The sequence below is a fragment of the Urocampus carinirostris genome, chromosome 14 (assembly GCF_059441175.1).
Source record: "Urocampus carinirostris isolate Australia breed hairy pipefish chromosome 14, RoL_Ucar_1.0, whole genome shotgun sequence".
Lineage (NCBI taxonomy): Eukaryota > Metazoa > Chordata > Actinopteri > Syngnathiformes > Syngnathidae > Urocampus > Urocampus carinirostris.
In genome coordinates this window covers 27,461,188-27,480,480 of record NC_142362.1, presented here as the reverse complement: position 1 = coordinate 27,480,480, position 19,293 = coordinate 27,461,188, and the positions used below count along the sequence as shown (strand labels likewise).

The window sequence follows — 19,293 nt, the reverse complement described above, 5'->3', positions numbered from 1 at the left end:
TTTTTGAAATACTCCGAAATTTACAGCGGGCCGGACTCGGCCTACGGGCAGTATTTTTGACACGCCAGTCAATTCTGTCTGTTTCCATTGCGTTCAGGGAGTTGAAGGTGGTGACAGGCGAGTGGTTCCTGGAAGAGCGATCAAAACGCTTTGAGCACAAACTGTTGAGCAGCGACATGGTTAAGCAAACCATCCTGAGCAGCCCAACAGGTGAATTTCACTTATTCACTTCTCCTGTAATTTTTTTGTAAAACACATTAAACTGAAGTGTGTTTTACCCCAAGTCACCCAGGATACCAAGTCTCCAGAAAACTTGAAGCTACGTCCTGGGGCGGTCAATACTGGCACACCAAAATCCGGCAGGAGTTCCAAAAATCTTGTGGACGGACTGAGAAAAAGAGGGTAAAATCAAAGATATTACTAGTTCGGCTGGGCTGTAAATCAAATCGATTATATGCAATCGTCGTTTCAAAAATTGTCATTTTTAGAAATGTTCTACATCGTGAAATTTAAAGTAGAAATGAAAGTTGTTGCTAATTATTGATCGATTAGCAACTAGTGAAATTCAGCGTTTAACTGAGTAGACAAAAGCTGTAAACATTTTTTGCTAGAGCTTTAAGTGTGATGATTAGTTTAAACTGATTCATAAAAAGCCGTTGTATGAAAATAATTCAAAATTGTAACTTTTAATTTTTTTAAGAAACGAGTTAATAATCAAAATCCATCTGTTGACAGTATGATGACATCAATATTTCTCAGGGCTCAGCTGACAACCAATTGCATTGCCAAGCGAACGTGTTGGCCCTTCCAGATTTTTTTGTAATTTTGCCACATTTCAGGCTTCAAATTTTTACTCAAGAACATGAAAATATTTTTTAAGGATCAACAACATGTGAGAACCAATAGTGAGGTGGAACAAAATTATTGGCGGGGCAGTGGCTCAGGAGGTAGAGCGCTCATCTTGGGATCAAGAGATTGCAGTTTGAATCCTGGCTCCTCTGTGTAACATGTCGAAGTGTCCTTGGGCAAGACACTGAACCTCTAATGCCCCCAATAAGCAGGTCAGCGCCTTACATGGCTGCACAGCCGCTATTGGGAAATGTGAAGCACACTGTAAAGCGCTTTGGGAAGTCTTGACTTGAAAAGCGCTATATAAATGCAGATCATTTCATTTCATTTATTTTAACATTTCAGGTTATATTTACAACAACAAAATGAAAAGTAGATGTTGCAAAAATATTGGCCTCCTATTTCAGCTGAGCCAACTGACTTCAGAAGTTCCTTGGGGACTTCTAAATGACCTAATGTAAACCTAAATGACTAATTTCGCAACATTTACATATCCCCTGGACCACAATATCAAATGAAAAGAGCATTAAACCCCTAAGACCTGTCCATTCGTCTAAACTTTCCACCCAAACAAGGAGACACAACCAAGAAGCCCATGATCACATTGGATGCCATACAGGCATACACGACTGAGGTGGGAAAATCTGTGTATAAGACTATTATTAGTCATACTCTTTACTTTTGCAAGGCTCTGTATAGATGATTAGGTGAAGCCTGAGGGTTTACGATGTCATCTTCACTCAACAGTATTCTCACGATGGTAGTCACAAGAGATTGATTAAAAGTGGTTGCTTATTTGCAAATATTCTACAAACATAAGCTGCACTCAGTGTTTAAACTGTTTGTGGCCCATACAATATATTAACCAAAGTATCAATAAAAATAATTACAATATTTAGGGATGCTTTTCTAATTGTGTGTGTACTGTACACATTTTAGCAGAAGCTTAACACCTCTTGGAATAAAGCGCTCAGGCAAGATTAGCGTCCAAGCTCCACTTAAATCCAAAAACCTGAAACATACAATTAAAATACACCGAGTCCGACACCACACCACAAACGATTGCCAAACTTAATATTAAAAAGCAGGGGTCGCCAATGTCATAGCCCCCTGAGAACACCTAAGTCGCTCGCGGACAGGTTCTGAAAATATCTCATCAGTAATGGGTCGTTGCAATTTTCTAGTCAATTTGAGTCCTAACTGACGTGATGTTTTAGTGGTTGACTCAATTTATAAGAATTTCAACCTGGTAATAACATAGTAACAAAATATGATGTTATTTTAGAAATGTTAATTAAAATGGTAGCCCTTTGCAACAATCAGTAACAAAATGTAGCTCTCAGCTTCAAAACAGTTGGTGAACCCTGTTCCACAAACTGATAACTGATAATTGTACTCAGATGCCCTAATTTGTCATTATTAGTTCAATTACCAATCACCCGACAATTATCGTGCATTCCTAATACAGTAATACCTCGTTTATCGCGGTTAACGGAGAACCCCCTGCGAAAAGTGAAACCCGTCGCACCTTGATTTAGAATAGAATAGAATAGAATATACCTTTATTGTCATTGTTACAAATGGGCTAACATATTGTGACAACGAAATTGGGCATGACACTCCAGTTTTACACATAGTGAGGGTATAAGCAAGAAGATAAAGGAACAGAGATTTAAGCCCCGTGCGTCAAACTCGAGATGACGTCCTTACCGACTGAGAGTATAAGACTGTAACAAATAATAACTATAGATCTACAAATATAAACACATTACAAAGAATTGCCGTTGAATGAATGGTCTTTATTTTGTTAAACAAAAGTAAAAAGAAGGGAGAAACCCTTTTCTTTCAGTGAAAGAAAGTAACAGTATTTACAGAGCAGCTGCTTGCTAGCATCGCATAACCTCTAGTTGAGCCAGGTTTCCTTGATAATTAAAATACAACCATCCCGAATGTAGTGGTTTCCCACGAGCTGTAGCTCAAGGTCATCCGTTTCATGGGATTGAGTTTAGGTGAGAGACCGGTTCGGCAGAGGTGGCTTAAGTGTTTTTAGCCTAGCGGTAGCAATTGGCCGGGCCTACAGCCTTGCTATTGCCTTCACTCCGGACGCTACCTCAGTCTTTTTTCCGAACCTGATAACAATCCATGGAGCACCCACTGGTTATCACCAATTCTTTCTTCTTCAAACATTCCTCAGAGTCGGATTTAATTGATGAAATTATTTTCAATGTGACGAGGCGCATAAAGGTAGCTGTTGCCATGCTTCCCAGTTTGTATTGGGCGAGCACATTGGCTTGTGCGCCAGTCCCGCTGTTCGACTGACAGCCTACCCACCCAACTCACAAAGCCCTCCCTCCCTTACCTGCCACCATGATAGCATTTCCTATGAGCTGTCTGCTCAGACGACAATGCACGATATGTAATCAATGACAATAAAGACCAAAGACCGAGGCAGTGAACCAGACATAATAGAGGTGCTGTATTACCTGGCTTACTATTGTTTGATCATCTTATAAAAGCAAATCTTGTGTGTTGAGGGCAGGCGCATGAGGATGGAAAAAGCGGGCGGCAGACCCTTGAGGTCAGAAAACGGTGTCAGCATTCTCGACGTGAAATCCGCATCGGACGGAGACGCTTACAGTGTGCGAAGCTTCTACTCTGCTCCGACTTATCGTGCGAAAAGGTGTCAGCTGAAAATGTTAATGTTAGCTCATTGATTGCCAAAGCAGAACGACATTGTGTGTTTTCGTGTCTCTCAGTAAAGAAAGCGACTCTTCTGAAATGCTAAACCGAAGATCCAAGACTCCTGACAGATCCTCCACTTCCAGCAGCAACAGGAGGGTCAGGGTTAGCCACCGCAAACGCGCTCACACGACCTCGGCAGTATCATGCTTCGTTTATCATAACAGCTAGCTTGTTTGCGCCTAGCCCGACGGAGCAGAGAGCGTTTCCAGCTTTCACTCCGGCAGCAGCACCACGGAGAAGAAATTTGGGGACAATTATGGAAGTGACTCCAGAGCTCCGACCATTGCCGTATCCCAGGCTTCGGTGTCCTCAGGTCGGTGACCTTGTGACGATTTAGAAAGATGCTATTTGTTTCATTTTAAAAGCAGCTTTAGAAAAGTGACGCCAATCACCTTAATATACACATTGTTAAACAGACACTCCAGTAACAGCTGCTGCTATGAAACGTGCACAGTTCCTAAGTAACCCCTGCTTCCTATAAAGAGGTTGTAAAGGGACATCTCTGCATATCACTTATATTTATAGCACTTCAATTCTCCCTGAGCGTCAATTGTCTTATCTTAAATCAGGGTTTCTGCGGATTTGAGAAAAGTCTTAAAAGGCATTGAATTCATTGTTCTGAAAATATGGCCTGAATTGGCATTAAATGTCTTTATGCTGCCCTCGCTCCCACGTTTCACCGATTGGCCAACTAGACAGCAAGCGACTTGAATAACCAGACTTATTTGCCTTTGACTGCTGTTTATTCAGGCAATGGCCTCGACCACTACCCTTACAAGGTCGCAGTAAAATAATTAAATGAAAAATAATTAAATAAAAAATAATTGATCAATCAATAAACATCGCTGACCATAGTATATTGTGCAACGGGAATCGAACCGGAGTTGTGTCGGTGAGCGTGCTGACAGTTAATCGCTCTACAAAGAGTTATACAGATGACTTACGAAAAGGTAAGGGGAAAGTGTTTTGTATTTGTCCACTAGAGTTCGCTGTGACGATACCAATGGTATCAGGATAACAACTGAATGTAACATCCCACATGCCGACATTTCTTGTGTAAATACCATGTAAATTATCACCATAGCCTTATCCCCCTTGTTTTATAATCTCATCTTCTCTGTTCCTTTATCTTCTTGGTTCATACCTCACTGTTAATGTGTAAAACTGGAGTGTCATGCCCAATTTCGTTGTCACAATATGTTAACCCATTTTGTAACAATGACAATAAAGGTATATTCTATTCTATTCTATTCTATTCTATTCTATTCTATTCTATTCTATTCTATTCTATTCTAGTGTAACCAAAAATGAGTCCAAGGAAGACTACATACTACAGAGAGTGTGGAAAAAAACATGTTTTTTTCTTATAACTTTTACCTAGCCTTTCACAAAGTAACACAAAAAGAACGAAAATTGATTTTTCTTTAAGAAGGAATTAAAAAAGAGAAGAAAATTGGAATTAAAAAGAAAAGTAAGGAAAAAGAAAGCAGAAAAGGAAAGAAAAATGAAAGAAAGAAAAGAAAGGAATAGAAAAAGTTTTTTTCTTTTTCTTTTTCCTTGCCCTCATGTAGGTTCTAGATCAGGGGATGGTGTATTAATAATCTGTGGTTTGCAATAATTTGTGGTCTCTGCAGCCCTTTGAGACTCCTCGTAACTAAGGGCTATACAAATAAATATGACTTGAATCTTGAACTGGCCATTTTGAAATAATTCCTGGTTTCATTTCTCATTTCATTTCTGGACACAAAAATCAAAATTTTTATACACATCCGCTTGATTCAGCATTACAGCTGATCCCGCTCCGCCTATTTTTCCAAAGTTGCATAATGATATTTTATATATTCTCAGATTTTTTTATATTGTAAAAAGTCCTTTATTTTTTTCCCGTCTATCAGATCACAGTCGTTCCGAGATGGACCTATCAGCCGGAGGTTCCGAACAAAGTGACGATACCTTTAGTCTTAGAAGCCGCTCTGTTCCTGGCCTAAATGAGACGGTAAGTGGCGATGTGTGAATGCTGAAGGTAAATGCAAAGAGCGTAGGATGAGCTTTGTTTTTCCACATTCTCAGTCCAGTCTTGGGCCACTTTGACCTTTTTGGTTCACTCTACATGTTAAGATTAATGGTTTGGTGTAGGTCGGAGGTTGGCCAACCGCGGCCCGAAAGCTGGATGCGGCTCTTTACCGCTGCCGAGTGGACCCTTGGCCAAAAATGTTTACAAACCGAAAAAGATGGCGGAGGGAAAACATTTTTGTTTTAGTATGTTCTCTATTGTAGGACAAACATGACACAAACACTTTTAGCATTTTTCAATGCTGTGAAAATGCGTCAAATAAATATTCAATTTCAACTAGGGGTGTAACTATAACACAAGAGGGAAGATCAGCTGGTATGAGTTCACCGTTGGGAAGTGACAGGTTTGACTGCCACTTTCTCACTGGTAGCAGGTTGTAAAAAGATGGGATACAGGATGTCCCCTCAAACGCAGTAAAGTCATATATTGTGACATAAAGTGACGGCTCTGAGGCTGTTTTTTTTTCAAGTCCTCAAAACAAAAAATAACACCAAAATTGAATTTCTTTATTGCATTTCTTTAATATTAATAAAGCAAAGAAACATACAGAGTGGAGTACATGGGGGATTATTCTTTACAAGATGTATCCAACTTAGTAATTTTGCCAGTAGGCTAATATAACTAATATACAGTAAATACATACCTTCTTATAGGGCCTATGTAAAGCTTTTAAAGCAGACAAATGTTTTTTTGGTCTAATATGCCTCTTTCAACACTTTGGGTTCCCAACTGTTGGAAGAGGTGAATACTCACACCCAACTCACATTATTTGAAATGATAGACCCTGTTTTGCCGATCTCGAATATGATTACTGTTGTTGTTGTTGTTGTTATTTACGGTCATTTATACTATATCAATGCCCTCCTCCCCCGCAAAACAAAGTAGGCAGACTACACTCCCCCCAAATTATTAATACCCTGTTTGCAGTTATTTTTTAAATGTTAACTATAATTTTCTTGTTCTAAGCTATGTTATGCTTTTTCCCAGCAAAATTACAAAAACCATGCTGAAAATATGCAAACTTTTCTCATCTAGCATTGTTGTACGTTTGCTTATAATTTTTTCCAGATTTTCTTTTTTTTTTATCACTGGGAGGGGCAGAACTGAAAAACAGTTAGTTTAATTCATAGTAAAATAACAAAATAATTCTTGAAATTTGTACTTTTTTTCCACTTGGGGAAAGAGTTTTATTTTGTTGTGTTTCGTAAAAAGTAAGGTGTTCCATATAGTTAATTACTGGGTACTCTGCTTGTATTCATTGTACCTGCCGCCACTGGCTTTTATTTTAAAGGGACAATATGGAATATTTGACCACTAGTTGTCGCTGTATTGTGTAGTGCAACTGAAAAATGAGTAGTACAAAGCACAAAGAAGAATGCAAACTACAGAGATTATAAGTGACTAAAAATCTAATGTGTTCTCCCAGCTTTTTGAGGTTTTTTGGTACCTGTAGCAGCAAGATAGCGGACGCGTATTTTTTCATTTATTCCTTTTTATCTGGTGGACTATTTCAGCTCCCTTTAGGTGAGGTTCGGATTATGTAAAATACATGCTAATTTCTCTGCAAGTATTTAAAAAAAATGCATGTTTACATTAGTTGTATTTTGTATGTGTACAAGTAAACCGTACACAAGTGTTTGAAGTTTAAAAACACACTCTCGAAAAAAGAGTTCTGCGGTGGCCAACTGCCTGGAGGCCAACTCCGTTAAAACTCACATTTTATTTGACGTTGGACAGGAATTCTCAGACCCGGATGCTGAGGAAGACATCGACGCCTTGATGTCGGCCCACAGCCAGACGGCGGGACGCCACCTCAGCAACGCTGTATCCATGGTAACAACAACGTTACAAAATAATGCAATTACTATTCTCGGTAACAAGTACTGTAACACATTATTGATACAATTTTGTAATTCAGTTGTCGTTACGACATGGTGTGTTACTCCGCTACTTTTTAAAAGCAGAAGACGAATTACAATGCATTTTGTTAAATGACTCTTCCTTCGCCGATATTGTAGTAATACAAGACCCTTGCTAGCAACACAAGGCTAAACATAACAAGTAAGCCTACCTATGAAATACAACCGAATACAAATATGGTGGCACCGTCTCAAGCACTGAGTACAAGAACGCAGAATTTCTCCTTACTGATATTCTGATATTCTTCCTACTGTATATACTCACATCAAAGCCGTATTTCAACTACAGTGACTAACAAGAGTATTGTCCCCTTTCAGAACTTTATGTCGTATTGCCTCTGAAACTATTTTTTATGGATCAACCACATGAGAGACACAATCATGATGTGGAACCAAATGATTTCACTATTTTATATTAACAATGAAAAATCTGAAAAGTAGGTGTTTCAAAAACATTAGCACCCTTTTTCTCTCAGCTCAGCCAACTGACTCCAGAAGTTCCCTGGTGACGTCGGAATAGTCCAATGTCGACCTAAATGACAAACAATGACAAATGAGGTGCAACTGGGTGTCTCAGTTTTAAATGCAAGTGCCCTGTAGTGGGCTTAGATGTCTGTGAAAGAATACACTGGAGCAGGGTTTTTCAACCTTTTTTAAGCCACGGCACGTTTTTTACATTGGAAAAATTTTGCGGCTCACCACTAACCGAAAATGTTATAAAATGACACTGAAAGGTATGTTTAATTACAATATAATTTATAATACCCACAGTTTTTACTTGATAATGACATAATATTCTCAGAAAATGATTCATAAAATTTCTATAAAATTTTAAATTTTTAAAACTGATATTGGATAATTTTTCACGGCACACCTGACGATCTCTCACAGCACACTAGTGTGTCGCGGCACAATGGTTGAAAATCACTGCACTGGAGAAAGATGCCCGAGCCACCTCAACTGGCCCCTCTCAAGGCGGAGGAGCAGTGGCTCTACACGGAGTCCCTCCCGGATGACTGAGCTTCTCACTTTATCTGTAAGGGAGAACACAGACACCCTGCGGAGGAAACTCATTTCAGCCACCTGTATCCGGGATCAGATCCATGATCTGCTACCTTATCGTTGTGGAGGAGTTTGTGTGTCCCAATGATCCTAGGAGCTATGTTGTCGGGGACTTTTAGCCCCTGGTAGGGTCACCCATGGCAAATAGGTTCTTTGTGAGGGACCAGACAAAACGCAGACCAGAAAACCCTTTATGAAGAGAAAAAAACATTAGGCCACAGTTTCCCTCGCCCGGATGCAGGTTACCAGGGCCCCCTTCTAGAGCCAGGCCTGGAGGTGGGGTCCGCTGGCGATCGCTTGGTGGCAGGGCCTTTGCTCACGGGGTCCGGCCGGGCACAGCCCAAAGGGACGACGTGGGTCCCTCTTCCCATGAGCCCACCACCTGCGGGAGGGGCCAAAGGGGTCGGGTGCATGGAGAGCTGGGTAGCAGCCAAGAAAGGGGTCCTTGCCGCGACGATCCCTGGCTACAGAAACTGGGATAAAGCAAAATCGACTAAATCATTTAAAACTAACAATGTAAAGGTGCTAAAAAGTTCTTACCTCAATCCTACAGAGCATTTAATGTCTGCTTTTCACAATATAGAATGTTGAATACATTTAGTTTCTTTTCTCAAATGGGTTACATTGATACACAGAAAACATTTTTTTCTATATGTTTGGAGCCAGAAACATGGCAATATGGCCAAAAGTTCAAGCCCGGCCAATCCTAGCTAGATGGTTACTTTCAGCATGCATGCGCGCTAGGTGTGCTAACACCTGTCGCGCGTGTTGACTGTGTAAATAGCTTCGATGCATCACCAAGTTTGTTCTGTCGCAGTGTACACGCAGGACTCCGACCTCATCCTTGTTGTTTTACAAAAAGGTCGATTGTGGTGAGAATTATACACACTTATGTTGATGGAGAGGGTGTGGTGCGTCAAAATTCAAAGTGAAAACATAGGATCTAATATCAACAAGCAGATGAACACAATCATATGAAGATTAAAGCCATGTTAAGATGTATAATTATATAAAAACGATCATCCCAGTCTTACAACATTTAAAGAAAATACTTCGAATTACACACTATTTTCAGTTACCATGGAATGTTAAGTCATTTTTAAATACTAATTTAACATGGTCTATTTACAGGGTTTATACAGGTGCTTGAAATCCTTAAAAATGCTTGCATTTTAATGTAGTAATTTCAATGATTGAATAGGGCTGGGATATCGGGTGAAGTACTTCTAAATACTTGAAATGGTTGCCATGTTTCACAACAAGTCTGCTTAAAACAGATATTCTACCTAAATCTCCCTGTATTTGGCCCTGTCCCTCTTCCCATCAACTGTAATGGTAAAGAAAAGTAACCCTTGAGCGTGATTGCGCCACTACCATGTTTGACAGTGTGGATGGAGTTTTCAGGGTAATGCGCAGTGTCAGTCTTACACCAAAGGTAAAGCTTTGCATTCCACCAAAAAGTTCAACATTGGTCATATCGGCCCTAAGCAGCTAGTTCCATGTGTTATTTGTGTCTTTCGCGTGGCTTGATGCTGAGGCGCTTTTAAATAGTATTGGTCTATGAAGGGCTGATTTATGCATAGTGCGACTAATAGTTGCCTAATGCACAAATGGTCCCACCTCAACTGTGTCTAATGTGATCATGGGCCTCTGTGAGAGATATACAAGATATAAACTCTCTGTTGGCAGAATTACTCAGATGAAAACACTCATTTAGGTTTTAACCTCCCTCGCGAATGGAACGTGCACGACCGTGCAGCCATCCTCCCAGAATCCCCGGCCGTACACCCCCCAATCGGTCAGTAGGCGTGCTTTATTTTCTTGACAAATGAACAGGAAATGAAGTCACACTCAATCGCGACTTCACAATAAAAGGAAATAAGATTGAAAAACTTATTTACAAACAATGAAATTAGACTGATCTTTGAAACGTGACTATGTGTTTGTGTGTGATGATTGTTCTTATATTTAGGAATATAAAAACAGGTTAATTTCATAGCATGGAAGTCTGAGAAATCCAAATCCAAAAACAGTCAACTTTACAGCTTCTTGGTTGCCTCACTGATTAGTTTTCTTCTTGTTTGGGCCGAAGGTTTAGAAGGAAGTCCAGGTCTCGTTAGGTTTGTTTTGGATTTATGCTCTCTCCATTTTGATAGTATTGCTCGCACAGTGCCGGAGATGTGTGTATGTTGCAAAATCTCCTTGTATCCCATGACTGCTTTCAACTTTTCCACAACCTTTTAATACAGTATTGCATCTTTATTTTCTGCAAAACAAATCTTTAATACAGACAAGCCTGGACTCAGGCAAAGGAATCTTAAGTCAGTCCTCTTTACTCCATGCAGCGTGCAGTGTTATCCTTATCCCAAACCTGCCCAGTGTGTTCTTTGGTCTTCATAATGCTGTCTTTTCTCAAGTGTCTCCTTTCACAGACCTCGAAGCCCATTACTGGGTAGGTGCGTTTAATCTGAGACTCTGTCATTGTTAGTCATTTAGGTTGACATTTGATCTTTCAGAAGTCATCAGGGAACTTTTGGCGTTAATTAGCTGAGCTGAGAAAACAGAGGGGCAAGATCTACTTTTCAGTTTTTTCGGTGTAAATATAATGTTGAAATAATTTGGATCCACTTCACAATTGTGTCTCACATGTTGTTGATTCTAAGGAAATATTAACTTTTTTTGCTTTAAGTTTGAAGCCTGAAATGTGGCAGTATGTCAAAACATTTTTCATTAACAAATACTTTCACTAGACACTATAGAGGTCAAATATAACACAATGTCCCCTTAAATCCATTATCAATGTATAGTATTTGTGCCATTTAACAACATCACTGCTGTCAAATCGTCTTGGCATGTGATTAAAACTGTGCTTAAGTAAACATTATAATCATCATCATTGTGTTTGTTACTGAAAACAAATACTCTCTTGCATTACTGATGTCAACAAACTTTAAAAATATTTACATTTGTACATTTTGATTTTAACACTGCAAACAATGAATCGGCGGGAAATAGGAAACTGACATTAGCTTTTACAGGGCTAATTTTAGCACAAATATTGTGATTAGCAGTATTTATTTAGTTTTTAACACAACCTGTATCGTGCGTGCTCTATTATATTTGAAATACCATTTTTTTCTGGACTGAATCCCGAATTGGCCAGAAATTTGAATTGTGCACCTTATAATCCGGTGCGGTTTATATGTGGACAAATTGCGCCAGCATATTTGTGCAATGATTGGTCAGACAATTTGCTGAGTGCAATTGCATAACAATGGTGACAACAGGGATTGAACCAGATAGCAATGATAAGATTACCACCAACTGGCCACTAGGGGCATGGATAGTTGTTCATGATTTTATAATACAATGGGAATCAAACTTAGATTGCGGTGGGTTGAGTGCTGGATCCTATCCGCTACACTACTAGAGATGCAAACAACATATGGAAAGGCATTAGGTGTTATCTTATTACCACACCCTTTTTAACCAGATATGTTACGGTAGTGTTTGTTTTCTCAGCTCAAACTAAACATTGTAAGAGGAAGTAAGATCACAAATTTGTCAATCATTACCTTCGTGTTTGGACCGGGCTTCTCGCTGCCTTCTTTTTTAAACTATCCACTCGTCGTTTTTCTTCGTTTCTTTTTCTTCGTTTCGTGCAACTGAATCAGTCCCTCTCTCACACAGAGCAGCCCATATAAGATGCTTGGCAAGGCGCTCTGCGGCACACTTGGAAACAATGAAAAATGACGGTGGATAATTGGTCGGGCTCAGGCTGGGTCGGGCTTCATGACCTGCTGGGCCGGGTTGTTTCGGGCTGGATTGTTTTTTAGGCCTGATCTTAACGTTATTTGTAAGTGACACACGTTTTTCCATTCTTTCATTCAGTTCAGAATGACCAAATTACTTCCCACAACGCCTTTGTAGTCATTCAGTTCCAAAATATTCCATGCTTTGTAAAGACTTTGGGAGTCGGCTGTACCATGGACCAGGCTAATGTTTGATAATATTCTCATAGATATACAGTAGGTGGGATATTCTCACGGCCCGGCCCAATAATAACATCAACATTTTGGTACTGTGTTTAAAAATAGTGTGATGAGATGAATGCCTTTGTATATGTCTACTGTATACTAACTGCTCTAGTGTATAAAATCTGGCGCACTCTACGCTGCAAACTGGGTTCGGATTTCTTTACATCTAATGGTATGCAATTGTGATCAGTGATAACTGATTAATCAATGCAGACTTTTTAATTTTTTTGTGCAATCCTTGCCCTTACAGGAGTTTATTTCCATGCACTTTATAGTCCGGTGAACCTTATATATGAAAAGACATATGACAAAAGACTGTTTTGTTGGTGGTGCGCCTTACAATCCAGTGTGCCTTATGGTGGAAAAATATTCTATATTTATGTAACACAACAGCGTGAAGAAATTCCCGAAACTTATTTTGGTAACGGAAAAAACCCGACCAGCACGATTAGGAAAGTGGCCTTAATTGCGATCATGTGCGCTTGTGCCGCTTTCAGGGCCAAATCCGTAATCTCTGTATCTTGGCTCTGATAATCGCCATGGCAACCGAGTGTCCCGAGTTCCGGGATGTACTAATAGTGATCTCTGCAGCCTTGTCCCCAGAGCCCCTGCGGCTTCTAATGCTGGGGTTGCACTTGCTGTATTTCTGTCCTTTCTGTGAACACTTTAAAAAAATGGAAAAAACCTTGCTCATTTCTTTTTCCTTTTTTCATTCTCCTAACCCTGTGCTAGTCTTCCACTCCTGCCTCAGAGAGGAGGTGGGCCTTCCTCAATGTCCCCGACTCAGACGCTGAGACAGTAAGGACCCCGCTTCAATTTTTACCAACCGTAGTGCCGTAAGACGCACAGTCCTCCTTTCCAAAACATTTCCATGTAAAGTTCAGGAGTAGTTTGGTGCCTTATTTCCATCTTTTTGCTTGAGTTATTAATCACATTCCATACAACTCTTTTACTAGCTTAAAGGTGGGGTATGTCTTTTGAGATGTCCTTAAAAAAGACATAAGTAGAATATTTTCTCTATTAGCATGCCAGACGTTTTTCTCAAATCGAGAGAGCCAGTGCCAGCCAATTTTTTTACCATTTTGACTCATTTTTGAAGGCTGACAGTAAATTTAGTTTCATATCTGTATAGGTATAGCACATATCAAAAGAAAGCTTGAACATTTGTCTTTTGTTTGGAAAAAAAAGGATGTTTCTAGTTTTTAACCATTGTTTAATCAACAACAGTTGAACATTGAAAACAGCTTTCTTTGAAAGGATGCATTTCAAGCAGAACTTTCAGTTCGGTGCTTAATTTTTGCATTTGTGATACCCCCAATATTTAAACAATGCTTTCCATAAACACAAGGACACTTTGCTTGTAAAATAACATTTCATTGCAATAACAAAGAACTGATGCCTGAACGATGCATGAACTTGGCACGAACTTTTCAGACGTTTCCGGTGACATGAAACATGATTTCGCATTCCCTCTTTTCGACTAGACGAATTTCTCATCTTTCATTGAAAGGAATAAGTGCGAGTTAAATGCCTATTACTATTTCCCTATATCTCGTGACTCTCCCCACACTATTTCACTAGGCCTACTCGTGAATGTTTGTGGGACTACCTACAGACATTCACTCACTGGATACAGGAAGTGGGTGCTTCCTCAATGTGTTGGCAATGATGTGTTTGAAGCTATCTAATGTGTAATGATTTATCATACTGAAACCTTTCCCAGAGGTTTGATACTTACCAATGAGCAGTAGCAAATCCTTTTTTTTGTAATAAAACAAAAATTATTATTTATTTTTTTTACCTTTTAAAAGTAGAATATTTTCTCTATTACGTAACAATGACCGACTGAGTTTAAGGAGCCTTTATCATATTTTTCTACTGTGCCTATCTGCTTTTATTATACTATTATTGCTGATCCGGGACGGGCACCATAATAGGAAGCAGGAAAGGGGCAAAGTGCAGAGTGACTTAATGCTTGTAACTGTTTTTTTCCTGAAAACGCCAACCAAAAAAGATGAAAAAAAGAAGAGTTTATTTGAGCGTGTCTAAGCTATGCATGTTCTTGAGGAATGAGCTAACTGAGGCTGCAATCATGTCTTTAGGCCAGGACATTTCAAATTTCCGGACAGCACCTTTTTCAAATGTTAACTTTATGCCAATTAGTACTGGGAATGTGCAAAAAAATGAATACAATCAAGATTTGTATTTTTCATCCTCTATTCGCCACATTTTTCCACCCAACGTATCCTGTCATTCATTCCCGTGTTGGTGCATGCACCAAAAATAATAATGCACCTGTAACCGCAGTGCTGGGATTTATCTTTTGTTAAACTGTGCAAAAAAAGCAAACTTTTTCAGTTGCGCGGCGCATTGGGTTAAAAAAATTGGCGGGTGGGCCAACCAAGCAGGAAAAAAAGGGGGGGTTGGTGCTGGAGCCCATCCCAGCCATCTCCAGGCAGTGGGCAGGGGGACACCCTGAACTGGTTGCCAGCCAATCGCAGGGCACACAGGGACAGACAAGTCATTCGCTCATTCACACCTAGAGACAATTTGGACCGGCCAATTCACCTGAAATGCATGTTTTTGGAACGTGAGAGGAAACCGGAGTGCCCGGAGGAAACCCACGCAAGCACGGGGAGAACATACAAACTCCGCACAGGAAGTCTGGAGCTGATTTGAATCCACGACAAGTTCCCATGACATGAACTGTGCCGCACAAGCGCTAACCACTGTGCCGCCGTGCTGCCCTCTATCACATGTATTATCCTTATATTTTTACCCTTTTTGTTTTGTGAGTCAGATTAAAAAAAAGCCTGCTTGGCCCACGGATTATTGTTTGCCCACCCCTGGTTTACAGTAATCGACTCCTTGGAGGAACTGTTTTATTTGTAATAATTGTTTTTCTACTGTTTTTTAAGATTCACCTGATGGTAATCAGCAAACTGCTAAACTGTACACAATTGCTAATGTTGCCCTGATAGCGATTTTACTTTTCGATATTTTCATATGTGTAAGGTTTCAAAATACCAAACCTTTCGAGCAAATGTAGAGCAAATGATGACGCATCCGTCATACAATAACAAACAGAATCCCCAAAACACACAGGGATAATCACGACGTCACACTCCACCCTTTCCCTCGTCTCCCACACCTTCTGTGTTCTGGACTGTGGCATTTTGCTGTTCTCTTCATTCAGTTCAGAATGACCAAATTACTTCCCACAATGCCTTTCTAGTCATTCAGTTCAAAATCGGGTACGTTTTGTAAAGACTTTGGGAGTCGGCTGTACCACGGACTGGTTTAATGTTTGATAATAGTCTCATAGATATAGATGTAGATATAGGTGGGATATTCTCCTGGCCTGTCCCAATTATAACATCAACGATTTGGTATTTGCTCCAAAAAACCCCAAACAAAAGCAGATTATCGCAGTGAGGGAAAAAAAACCATAAAGGCTCTTAACTCACATAAATCATGATATCAAATTATTATACATTTCGTTTTCTGGGGACTAGAATATATACCATTTCAGCAGCATTGCTTATGAAAACAAGACAGGAACTCAAATGGGAATTGTTAACACACAGTGTACTTGGACATTTCAAACCATGCACCCCACCTTTAAGTTTAAAAAATGAAAGTTAGTTCTTATTCTGCAACAAAAAAAAAAACAATGGCATCAGCTGACTTTCAATCCTCTCTGTTTCTCGGACGTCCTCCGGGGCCACGACGGACCTGCGCCTACCAGAGCAGCATCAGCAGCATGATGAGCATGTATAGCGAGACGGGTGACTATGGCAACGCCCGCATCAGTGGAGAGATCCTCTTGAACATCAGCTACAGCTACAAGACGGGCGCACTCAACGTTCTGGTCAAGGAGTGTCACAATCTGGCCACGGGGGACGACAGGAGGCAGCGCACTGATGCGTGAGACAATTGTAGCAACTATGCTTTCAGGCAAAGGGGAGAAAAGCTACTGGACTAATTCTGGGTTTGATGAGTGAGAACATTAATGGAGAAAACACAAGTGTCAAAATTAATTTGAACAAAGGCCGACAGTTAGTGTATTGCACAAGATAATCTCTCATTTCATCTCATTAGCTGCACCGCTTATCCTCAGTGGGGTCACGGGGGTGCTGGAGCCCATCCCAGCAATCATCGGGCAGTGGGCAGGGGACACCCTGAACTGGTTCCCAGCCAATCGCAGGGCACACAGGGACAGACAACTCGCTCGCTCATTCACACCGAGGGACAATTTCAGACCGGCCAATCCACCTGAAATGCATGCCTTTGGATTGTGGGAGGAAACCGGAGTGCCCGGAGGAAACCCACGCAAGCACGGGGAGAACATACAAACTCCGCACAGGAAGTCCGGTAGCTGGATTTGAACACACAGAGGATAGTTCCCAAGAACTTAGAACTTATAAAATCATGAAAAAGATGCTCCTCGCTTCAAAAAGGTTAGTGACCCCTGAGCTAGTGAACCTAATGAAAAGCTAACAAATACTATCCATTTTGATCAGATATATAAAGCGTTATTTTTCTTAAAGCTTTGTCAGTAAAAGGAAATTTCATTGATATAAAATCCTCATTACATGAATAGTAAATGAAAAAAGCCAGTATTCAAGCAACATCAGTATTTTATATATTAGCAAAAGTGGATTAAAATCTATGTGAAATTACTGTATGTCAGATTTCTATCATTCACTAAACTACAATAAATGGAGTAGAAGTAACGTACAGTGATGCACACACGAGTCCCAGTGTCCATCCATTATCTGCACTGCTTATTCTCAGTAGGGTTGCGGGGGTGCTGGAGCCCACCCCAGCTGTCTTCGGGCATTGGGAAGGGGACACCCTGAGCTGGTTGCCAGGGCACACATAGACAGACAATTCACTCGTTCATTCACACTTAGGGACAATTTGGACTGGCCAAGTAACCTGATGGTTATGTTTTTGGAATGTGGGAGGAAACCAGGTGTCCAAAGGAAACCCACGCAAGGACGGGGGAGAACATGCAAACTCTGCACAGAAAAGCAACTGGTTTTGAACCCATGACCTCAGAACTGTGCTGCAGACAAAATAACCACTCAGCCGTGCCCCCTTGAGTCCCAGTGTATGATACAATAATGAAATTAAGATCATCTCGGGGGCTGGAAAAACCTTCTTGGGAGTCGGATGTGCAGGGAGGCAATGAGTGACTCGGCAGAGGCTTGAACCAGCGACCTCCCAGTCTCAGAGCGGGCGCCCTACCATCTAGGCTACCGAGCTGGTGACTATTGCAGTGATTACTAATGATTTTGTAATAACTCACATATCAAATTAGGGCAGCACGGCGGCGCAGTGGTTAGCGCGTGTGCGGCACAGTTCTGAGGTCGTGGGAACCTCCTGTGTGGGTTCAAATCCAGCTACCGGCCTTACTGTGCGGAGTTTGTATGTTCTCCCCGTGCTTGCATGGGTTTCCTCCGGGCACTCCGGTTTCCTCCCACATTCCAAAGACTTGCATTTCAGGTGAATTGGCCGGTCCAAACTGTCCCTAGGTGTGACTGAGCGAGTGAGTTGTCTGTCCCCGTGTGCCCTACGATTGGCTGGCAACCAGTTCAGGGTGTCCCCTGCCCACTGCCCGGAGATACCCGGAGATGGCTGGAATGGGCTCCAGCCCCCCCGCGACCCTAATAAGGATAAGCGGTACAGCTAATGAGATGAGAGATGAGATATAAATGGTAAATGGTAAATTGTCTGCATTTATACAGCGCTTTTCAAGTCAATGAAGACTTCCCAAATGTGCTTCACACTTACCCATTCACACACACACTCACACACCAATAGCGGCCGTGCAGCCATGCAATATATATAATATGTTTTTTGGGGGACTAGGATATATACCATTTCAGCAGCATCGCTTATAAAAGCAAGACAGGAGTTTGTGTTGTCAATTATTTTTTCCCTGCAATATGATTCTTCAAAGTTAATGCCGATATTAATCCAAATGTTGAATATCGCAGTTACGTGAAGACTTACCTGCTACCAGACCGGTCGCGGCAAAGCAAGAGGAAGACCAGTGTCAAGGCCAACAGCATCAATCCCGTTTTCAACGAGAACCTGAGAGTATGTATGTTTACCTATTTTTTCATCCTTTGCAACAATGACCCTGAATCTTTGTCGCCGCAGTATGTGATCAGCCACTCGCAGTTGGAGACTCGTACCCTGCAAGTGTCCGTGTGGCACCATGACCGCTTTGGACACAACAGCTTCCTTGGGGAAGTGGAGCTGCCGTTCGACTCGTGGGAGTTTGACTCCCAGATCAACGAGTGGTTCGGTCTGCAGCCTAAGGTAGCGTAAAGTATATAGAGATCAATAAATTATTTGCAGGGATGAATTTTAATGTCTTGTTTTCAAGTGCTTGTAAATGCTTATAAATGTTGCCATGTCGTAGCAAGTCTGCCTTAAAATGACATCGAAACTGTTCTGTTGGCTTTACTTTCCCATTTCTTCTTTCCTCAAGATTAATGGCAGCTGGCATTTTTTTGTATAGTATTGGATTATGAGGCATCATTGTCCTCTACGAGTCGCATCAAAGAGGATAGATGCATGCTAGACCTAAACAAAG

At 40.9% G+C, this 19,293-nt stretch overlaps 1 protein-coding gene across 3 annotated transcripts in view; it reads left to right on the top strand.

Moving 5' to 3' along the window:
• Window positions 1-19,293, top strand: part of sytl5 (synaptotagmin-like 5) — a 57,568-nt gene that overhangs the window by 32,682 nt on the left and 5,593 nt on the right. The window contains exons 4-14 of one of the 3 annotated variants that reach the window (XM_088352536.1): window positions 98-210; window positions 285-402; window positions 3,389-3,529; window positions 3,606-3,687; window positions 3,775-3,904; window positions 5,487-5,587; window positions 7,403-7,498; window positions 13,416-13,481; window positions 16,432-16,610; window positions 18,689-18,791; window positions 18,855-19,016. In XM_088352536.1, the coding sequence (XP_088208662.1) occupies window positions 98-210; window positions 285-402; window positions 3,389-3,529; window positions 3,606-3,687; window positions 3,775-3,904; window positions 5,487-5,587; window positions 7,403-7,498; window positions 13,416-13,481; window positions 16,432-16,610; window positions 18,689-18,791; window positions 18,855-19,016 (1,291 nt within the window). Of the gene's footprint in view, window positions 1-97; window positions 211-284; window positions 403-3,388; window positions 3,530-3,605; window positions 3,694-3,774; window positions 3,905-5,486; window positions 5,588-7,402; window positions 7,499-13,415; window positions 13,482-16,431; window positions 16,611-18,688; window positions 18,792-18,854; window positions 19,017-19,293 lie in introns of all 3 variants that reach the window. The other 2 variants (XM_088352535.1, XM_088352537.1) reach the window with 2 other exon arrangements.